This window comes from Apostichopus japonicus, chromosome 19 (genome assembly GCF_037975245.1).
Source record: "Apostichopus japonicus isolate 1M-3 chromosome 19, ASM3797524v1, whole genome shotgun sequence".
In the NCBI taxonomy this organism is placed as follows: Eukaryota; Metazoa; Echinodermata; class Holothuroidea; order Aspidochirotida; family Stichopodidae; genus Apostichopus; species Apostichopus japonicus.
Window position 1 is genome coordinate 671155 of NC_092579.1, and position 9725 is coordinate 680879.

Consider the following 9725-nt stretch of genomic DNA (forward strand, 5'->3'; position numbering starts at 1 on the left):
ATTTTTGGAGTTTTATCCAATGACCTCTGGTACAACTACTATTAGCAAACATGAAAAAAGTCGGTAAAGGATAAATTGTCAAAACCATGCACAATCTTGAAAAACCTGAATCAAGTCACCACGTAAGCTCCTAAGCTCCAGTGTGGTGAGATTCAACAGTTGTAACCGCCTATAATAAGGAACACTCTTTAAGGAACTAATCATCCTAGTAGCCCGAATGCAAAGGTGCTCGAATGCAAATAAGGAAGAGTTGTAGTCGTTTCTGGATATACACCAATGGCATGGCATATCGCTGACAGGCTTCATACGTAAAGGGTGATACAGTAGTTTGTGAGTGTGTAGGCCTATGGTAGGCTATAGCATTTTGTAGATGAAAGCAGTGCAGTCCAATAAGGAACAGTATGAATTTACCTATTTAATATTCATTTAGGCTACTCGTTCTTACAGTCAAATATCCCAACACTGGTGACTACTGTATGTATCTGAGTGATAACTTATATAAAGCGATATTGATGATTGGCTCCCTTGAGTGTTGAAAATGCATGTTGAATAATAAACATAGAACAAAAGGAAAACGATATGCATTGTTGGTTGGTAAAGGGGTCTATGTCAACATGACATCCACATATGTCATTTGTCTTTGTACAGTCATATAGTTTGATGTTTGTGTCCCGCAATCTATCTCATTCAATCATGCACCCCCTCAATATGAGCACATTGAGAGGGGATAACATCACAGATCTTCAAACGTCTGTATGGTTAGATGGTTGTATGGAAAGATCTTAGCAACAACCCGTGGGCACGACAAACACAGAGCACAATGTCACCTTACTTACATTAATATATAACATCAGACTCAATAAACCTAACGACAAGATGGTATTTAGTGTTTTCCATAGCACATAACTTTGCCGCAGGTAATTTTAATCTTTTTACCGACATGCAGCTAACAGGATTCTACACAACAGGTGATAGAAACCAACGTTCCTATGAAAGCGGTTTATGGTTTACGCAAATGTATTAATACGTTTTAATCAGACCAGATGTAAACTTCAGGTTGGTTTCCCTTAGCTAGTTAGGCAAAATAAATGTCTTGTTTGTTCAACCTGTGAAAATAGACACCGTTATCGCGATCCAAAGTACAGCAAGATTACTCTCAATTTACCGGTTGCACGAGGACTAAGTCCATGTCTTAATTGGTTTTAAATACACGGTTAGTCCTTTCTTTAACACCGGATTAAGTTCTGATAAAGTACCCTCAGCCCACTAAATGCTATAACTCAATTATTATCTAACATCATCAAGAAGGGGTTTGTTTTTGCAATCTCCATTTGTTCAAATTTGAGGTTATTAATTCATAAGACACATTGTACTTTTACTGTGAATAACAGTCTTTGCAAACAGGCTGATCTTGGGTATTCTCATGCCCGGGGCGCGAATTTTTTTTTCCCAAACAGGTTTGCAATTACGGAGTCTTCAGCCAATCAGATTGCTCGTGACGTCAGCATAAATAATAGCCATCGCTTGGAAGTTCGAAGACATATACTGGGTTACACACTGACACTTGATTGAGTCTAGTTAAGGGGTTTCCCTTCAAACGCCCTAACTTTACTTTTAATGCTTGGATTACATGTTGACCTCACTTATGATACATACACTACATTCTATTTGGTTCGTCTTTACGTTATCCACGATACGTGAGCCGTTTTATCGAAATCAGAATTCGTTTCGTGGAATGGGTAGGCCTACACTAAAAGCAACTTCACGACGCGAGTTCACAAGTCTTGAGTGAATATACGCAAACAGTATAGTGTGATATATTTCCGTCACTGCACTGTGTACAGAGCAAATGCTTGGATTACATGTTGACCTCACTCATGATACATACGCTACCTTCTATTTGGTTCGTGTTTACGTTATCCACGATTCGTGAGCCGTTCTATTGCAATCAGAATTCGTTTCGTGGAATGGGTAGGCCTACACTAAAAGCAACTTCACGACGCGAGTCTTGAGTAAATATACGCAAAACAGTATAGTGTATAGTATGATATATTTCCGTCACTGCACTATGTACAGAGTTATAATACATATAGGCCTACAGCGCATGTGTGATGTACCCTGTACGAAACTTTCACTGAGCGATGTTATCGATTAATGCCTTCACAGGAAACTTCGATCAAAGTAGATCATACAATACTAGTGTGCTAAATATGTCGACACCAATTGCAAACATATCTAAATATATGTACGAAAAGCTACGGGTAATTTTGAACGGGTATATCTTCGTTGCAACAAATGGATGCAGAACCTCGAAGTGAAGGTTTCTATGGTGATGACGTAACTTTTCCGACCAATCATGAACGACTATTTACGCACACTTGCAAACCTGTTTGGGAAAAAAAAATTCGCGCCCGGGGCAACTGTCACAAAAATAAAACACAGAGTATACAACCCCGTGTTGTAAGTTTGTTTTATTGAGAGTAACTTTCCTATTTCGGCTGAAATGATTTTAATGCTGCTATCTTTGTTTATTCCAAGCCTGTTTACACAATATTAACTCATGTAAGTAGCTATGCCAACATGTGGAGGTTACTTTCACCTTGCTGAACTCGAAATATTTCTCTAAACTAAATCCATATACAACACTTGGAAATCTGACCATAGCTCTGAAGGTGACAGTGTTGCATTCGAGTCAACGTGTATTCGAGTCCAAGCCGGAATTCAAGTCCGCTGTATTCGATTCCGAGACGAGACAATTTTTTTCTGACCTTGATTTAACTTCGATAGGAAAATTTCTAAGCAATATAATAAGAAGCCAAGTTTCTTTTCAAGGAAGTAAGGGCTAAAAATTGACATGCGAGGAAAAACTCCCTGTGCTGTTTACATATATAGGTCTATACGATTTATACAACATTATGCACCCTCACTACACACCCACACACACACGCACCCAAACACTGACACAAGCTAACACATAAAGCTTGTACCCACTTCCACACACAAAGCCAATGATACACATACAATTTAGCTATTTCTTTCCATACTTGCAACAATGTATTTGAGAATCTGTTTAACGTTCTTGATTTTACATATAGTGTGTAACTACACTCTAAAAACTGAAGTGCTAATTTAGTAGCTCCAACACGGTGCTAGTCATCAATTAGCACTTTAAGAGCTAGTATCTCAACCTTCAAGTGTTAAATAACTTGCACCATACCAAAGTGCTATCGCCGTAGTTGTGATGCACTGCACTTATTAAGTGCTGAAAGTTTCGTATTAACTTTTGATTGGCTGAAGGCGGTGACGTCAGTAACATGCAACAACGCTATTGGTTATAACCAAATAGTTGCATATCGCATCGCTAGACGTGACAACTGACGAACGTTCCACCGGCAGACGTAAGTTTCTGAATTGAAATCTGTGAATATTCACCAGAGTAAGGATATTTGAAAGCTGATATGGCGACCTTTTATGAAATTTGAGTGATCATTCATGTTTTCAATAACCTAGCTTCGCTGATGACGTCGGGAATTCCCTTGAAATAATTCCTCTGTCGACGTCTTAGTGATGGTAGCCTACCACATATTTCATAGGTCTATTCACGTATGTAAATGCCAAATGCGCTCTGATATAACATTAGGCTATGCCAAGTTTATGATTGGGCGTTTATAGGCCTAGCCTACCTCCTTATTGTAACATTTATAAGGCCTAACTTTATGGCCGCCAATGGTGATTCGATTGAGGTGTGCTACTGGTACTACAGTCTACTGTGTTTGCACAAGTGGCCATCACAGAGTCTTAACGTATAAGAGAGGCAGGCCCAATGCAATAAGTATTGGTTTATATGCCAATGCCTAAAGAATATGAGCCAATGGCCGCTAGACGACCACAAGAGAACGTTGTGGAAGACCTGCCACTCCATATTACGCTTTGAATTTGTGGTAGCCTAGCCTAGGCCTAACATTATTGTGGCAACAGGCCTAACGTTGGTGTTGTTAATGTTATTTTGCAGTGTAAGGTCTGTGTGTGATTGCCGACTAAAAAATGAAGTAGCCTAAAAAGTACAAGTACAAACCATACTTCACAGTCATACATTATTCAGGTTTAAAGAAAAATTAAAGTAAATGTAAACATAAAATAATGATCAGAGTAATTGTATACATCCTATTCTTATTTGACCTTCATAGTGTTTCCCATTTTTCATGCATCGCTTAATGTTGTGTACCCTAATGTTTGCCTTGTTTGCACCTATCAAGGAAGGCCTACTATAAGTATGTTTTTCTTTTGAAATGATGACTCCCAATGTAAATGTGCTTCATTTAAGATGTTCTCTCATGAAAAGTGAAAGATTATAGGTAGGCTAAATTTTCCAATTAATTTGAAACAAATTTCGGTGAAACTTTAAACATGCTTTTTTTTTATCGAAACTGTTTATAGACTCGAGCTTTTGCAGAAAAATGAAAGAAACCTGACATGTTTTGAGATTCATTGCATGTTTTCTTGTTCCATTCTTGTACTTGTAGATTTTGCAAGACTTTGAGCAGATGTATGGAGATCAGGTCGCCAATAACTTTTTGATGAAATGGGGGGGAACATTCCCGCTTCATTTGGAAGTACATAGCATGTACTCACCAACTCAGCTCTGCGGGACCTTCAGTTTGAATTTGAAGAAACAGAAAAGTCTGAGGGTATGTTTCAAAAAAGTGCTAACATTTTGTAGTCATGTGACTCTCATTATGCAAGTTCAGTCAAGTTTTCTGTAGTGAATATTTGGTATGTTAGCTCTTTAAAAGACTGCTATAGGTAAAATCATGTACAGAAAAGGGGCAATGCTGTTAACAGTTTGTCTGGTACCCAACTTTCTTTAGACATACATGGAAGAAATGAATGAAAGTGATTAAACCGAAACTGAATTACATTCCAATCTAGATTTTGAAGAAGACTTAAGTTCAGACACTATAGAAGCTGGTGGGAGCTTATGTGGTTGGTGGGCATCTACCTGTTTAACGATAGTTCATTAAGTGGTATTATCTCCTGCAGTCTTATGTGAATTTTCAAGTACTGAAGCTAACTTGGCTAAACTGATCCATGGGAGGGGACCCATCACGAATGTATCCAAAAATTGAGGTCAAAGATCATTTAAGTGTCAATTCAGGCTGCAGCGTGTGAATCAAAAATAGCCAGATCATTATCAGATTGCTCGCAAATTGTTGAAATCAGTGGATTAAAACTTGTATCCAGATTTCAGATCAAAGGTTATAACTAAAATTTAGCCAGTAGCCAGTTCTTAGGCCCATGCACTAAAATTGACTAAGCTGGCAATCCTGTTCACTTTTGCTTTCTTTCCAGCTGTGGAGTAAGGGTAAACTGAAGGAAATTTTCTTGAGCCACGTACTGTTAAAGCGCTGTGGGTGGAGGGGTGTGTTATTATTCTAGAAACATTCTAGAACCAATGTTGTAGGTCTGGTGGTGTAGGGTTGTACCTGTATAGCCACTTGCTTGGTTCATTCATTTATACGAGTTACTGTACCACTTGATGCCTTAGTTTCCTCCATCCAACAGTGTATTCAATAAGCAAAAGTATTAATTTCCTGGCCTAACCAATTTCAATTATAGAAGCATCCCAGAAATCCTTCAGTCTTCCACCATATTTATTTTAGTGACTTTGAAAAGACCTATGACTGTGAAATTGACATAGGCCTATGTAATTGGGTTCAGTGGACATAAAAGTATATCAGATTAATGTTTTTTTTTTTTTTTTTTGGCATGCAGTGCCTATGTGTAATTTGTATATTGCAATTTCTAGAGCAAGTAGTAGGAACAAACAATTACTAACTTACACGTCACACTATTTTGTTGACATATACATCTGTTTTGTTGAGATATGTAATCTGTTTTTATGTTTTTCATTATTAAGAAACTTTTCATTTTCTTCTTTAGAACATGCATCCATGTACGGTCTCTTTGCATTGGTTCACCTATTGCCGTCTTTCAACACAAGGAAAAGTGGAAAATGCAGTCGAGATGACAATGTCGGTTACTTCATCGCCTGGCAACCAGTAAGTTGTTTTGTGTGTTGAGTGGGAAAGATCTGCCAAAATTCATGCAGAGTGATCAATCTTTAACCATTTGAGCCTAGGGGATATTGGTGCTGACATTCTGTCCTCTAGACCTCAGCCCCTTGGCTCAATCTGGGCTGGGCGGTCCAGGTAGGTGCTTTTATTAAATGTGTCTTTCCTTCAGGAGATAAGAGTCAACCACATAAAACTATCTGATACAGATGTGGGTCAATGTAGACTATTCTGTACCTGAGCCAGATAATCCTTAATTATATATCAAGTAATATCTGCATATCTTTTTAGCTGGTTAGATATTAACATGGATTTTATATTTGGTTAAAATATGGCACTAGCCAGGCAGCAGTTCAGGCAAGATACATAATAGTACGGTTAGTGATGCAAGCAGAATGTGAACTAATTTTCACCCGGACTAGTTGAAGTTTTCAGAGATTACTAGAGAAATTGGCACTATTTTGGAAATTAATGCTTGCTTAATTTATTTTCTTCTTAGATCGGAACAAATGTGGAAGAATATGCAAGGAAAAGCCAACTCAGCAGTAAATAGCCACACCTCTTGGCCATTGGAAGCAATGTGACTGACTTGCAGCAGTTTTTTTGTAGTTCTGGATGGAGTTGCCCTACCTGTTTCCAGGCAAGCATGTGGAATTGTAGCAGCTACAGATAATTTAATGAAAGTTCATTATGTTTTTAATGTAGCATATGCGGTGCAGCTCACAGATTTCTACACCTTTATCCAAACTGTGTTGTATGGCATACCCCTAACAGGTCAAAAGATAAGTAATCATGTTAAGGAGATAAGGATTGCTTGCAAAATGTGGAGTAGAGACTGTTCACAGTTTAGTTAAAAAGCATTAAGGAAAGTCTGTTGCAAGCATGTCTTAAAATTTATTCGTTTTAATTACTAGCATTAATCTCTTTCAAGATTTCTCTTAACGTTTCTTAAGTTGCATTGGCCATTTTGTAGTAGAAAAACATGCCGTATGTTTTTACTTTGGGATCAGTGTTTCAATTCTAGTAATCCTTTAGAGCTCAGTATATACCTATTATATAAAGTGTAGTTGGATTTTTGACATTAACAGAAATATAAGGCCTACAACACATGGTTAACAAATACAAAACTGAACACTACACAACTTAGACCCACATATATCTCTAAAATCATCTCCAGATGAACCTGGTTATGATGGATAAATTCAGGTTTTGACCAGTTATTCAGGTTGTACAGTTGATGATTTAAGTTTGGGCTTATAAAATTGGGAGGGATACTGCTTGCACCAGATCTCAGCCACAGCCACTCACACAAATTACTCATTACTAATTAATGACTCACAATATGTCAGGTACTTGCTCGCCCTTCGGGAGCGTAGGTTTACCTAACTTATTCTTGATTGGGTGTTGTCACTGTTAATTTTATCATGTTTTAAAACATTCATTCAGACTGTTAGATGTTATTCAGTGTTATGTTTCAGTTTAATTTTGGATCAAGTTGGTGTTATTTTCATTTGACTTAATTCAAAGAGTGGAGTGAATAGGTTTGAAGGTGTTGTCCAAAATAAGGGACCATGGGAACAAAGCCTCATTGGGTGGTCAAAAATTTTTTTTTTTTTAAATTTAATTCGTCCAATCTGAGATCTTTTCCAGTTGGAATCTGGATTTTACTGAATTTTGGGGGTGCATAGTCCCATCTCCTGTAAATATCACTCAGTACTAATACAGAAAATTAATATCATGTTTGAAAATTGTAACGTCCATGGCTAAATGTAAACATAAAGTTAGGCTAGAACACTATGCATGGATATACTCTAGCACTTCTGGTCAACAGCCTTAAATTTATAGTAACCAAAGGGTTTGCTGAGATACTTAAGCTAATCCGTCTACACTATTTGGTATAAGTGTAACTTATGAATTTTTATTTCTCAAGTACAGGAAGCAATAAAAGGAAGAAAGAAAAGAATAAAATGTGTTCCCTTTTATTTCAGTCAGGAGATGCTGTGTTTTGACCTACCCTTTGCATTCCATATTTTGCAAGTGATACAGATTAATTAGGACTTGCACTTACAGGTGCTATATTTGCTCTTTCCAGTGCTGGTGGTAGCACTTAAAGTGCGGGACTGTTGTAGCACTTTTCAGGTGCTTGTATGGTTAGCACCTTTGAGAGCGCTGTTTATAGCACTAAGGGTGCAATCCCTCATAGGGCTCTTGGTAAGTGCTGTAAAATAGCACTCTATGTGCTGTTTTCAGCACTTTGTTTTTTAGAGTGTATTTATGCTTATATCGCCCGCCGCGTCTGTAGTCGGGTTATTTTGTTCCATTAACTCCCTCATCCAACTGAATAAAGACAAACTAATGAATATATAATATCTGATGCTGCTCAAACAAACAACTTATTGCAAGCTACAAATCCCTATCAGGGTTTTCATTATGAAGTCAGCAGGAATTTTAATGAGATCATATGATATTCATTTTGAGGCAACTTATGCTAGGTATTTTCATTAGCAAACATAATGAGAAGAACCCATATGATTGAATATATCCCGGTGCTTGTGCTCGTTTTATAGAACACATTTCCATCACTTGTTTTCTGTTATTACTTAAGTTACAACAAATAACAGACGTAATGAAATTTCATGAGAACAATAATACACTGGCGATGATGAAATTAGAGTGATTAGGTTTGTTACGGAGATGTCTAAACTATATTACAGTAACTCTTACACAATAATTCCAAATATGGTTTGAATGTTGGGGAAACGTATAGCTAAACAAGCAGTAATATGTACGAAATAACAACTGTCCATATGAGCGTGTCAACTTAACGATAGAAAAAACATGTTTAATTGCTGTAACAGTAGAGGAATATTGCCAATTTAATAATAGCTTCAATGGTTTTCAAATGTGTCAGCTGGCGAACCAAAAAACATAATAATAATTATAATAAAAACAAAATGAAACAATAAAAAAGGAGAGTCGCTCTTTCTTTAGCCACTTATTCCTTCATAGGAGTGGGTGTTTTTTTTTTTCGATATATGCATAATGAAAGAAAAATATTACATCAAATGTTGATTTTCAATGTTCAAGATCAGTTTGTTCACGGTTAGCTTAAATAACGTCAAACGTTTAAGAATTGAATCTCTCAAGAGAGATATTCCAGGTGATAATTTGGCAAGAACCACAGATTCATTATGTTTGTTATATCGTTGTGAGGTATAGCGCATACTTAGTCGTTTACACTCTTTACAAACATGAAACGCGTTGTTTGATTTTTACATTGACTTTACATTAATTCTTACTAGCTCCTTGAAGTTCAAAGTTTAAAGAATAAGATTTTGGCAGATAAAAGAAGAAGCAGAAGAATAAAAAGAGCAGGAAAAAGAAATAAAGATCAAATTAAATTTTTACGTTTACTCGAAGCTGCATCCATGCTGTGGTGTAGGCCTGAAATTTGCATATCAAAAACGCTTATAAACCATGTGTTATTGATTCCTTCCCAATGTACGATATGTTGCTTGAATAATGTTACATATTACATGTCATAACTATATGAATTTTAGAAGGGATCACGCAACCTGCAATACATGTTATAGGGTGTTAGTTAAAACCTTTGGAACTCTAACGTATCAACGTATGTGTGAAATTCTGTTTTCC

The 9725-nt window shown here is 36.9% G+C and overlaps 1 protein-coding gene across 2 annotated transcripts; it reads left to right on the plus strand.

The window, feature by feature from the left end:
• Positions 1-3103: 3103 nt before the first annotated feature.
• LOC139959720 (uncharacterized) lies at positions 3104-8327 on the plus strand. 2 transcript variants are annotated; one of them, XM_071957537.1, is made up of 4 exons: positions 3104-3436; positions 4524-4688; positions 5941-6059; positions 6571-8327. In XM_071957537.1, exons 2-4 carry the CDS (start codon positions 4545-4547, stop codon positions 6653-6655), a joined length of 348 nt encoding a protein of 115 aa, XP_071813638.1. In that variant the 5' UTR covers positions 3104-3436; positions 4524-4544; the 3' UTR covers positions 6656-8327. The 2 variants fall into 2 exon arrangements, with proteins under 2 accessions (XP_071813638.1, XP_071813637.1); XM_071957536.1 differs by having other exon boundaries at positions 3104-3398.
• Positions 8328-9725: the final 1398 nt, after the last annotated feature.

Bases quoted from the DNA above. Each gene is read 5' to 3' on its own strand.
- LOC139959720 (XM_071957537.1), top strand. From the start codon at position 4,545: ATGTATGGAGATCAGGTCGCCAATAACTTTTTGATGAAATGGGGGGGA. The intron at 4,689-5,940 runs GTATGTTTCAAA...TTTCTTCTTTAG, and splicing joins AGAAACAGAAAAGTCTGAGG to AACATGCATCCATGTACGGT. The intron at 6,060-6,570 runs GTAAGTTGTTTT...TTTTCTTCTTAG, and splicing joins ACTTCATCGCCTGGCAACCA to ATCGGAACAAATGTGGAAGA.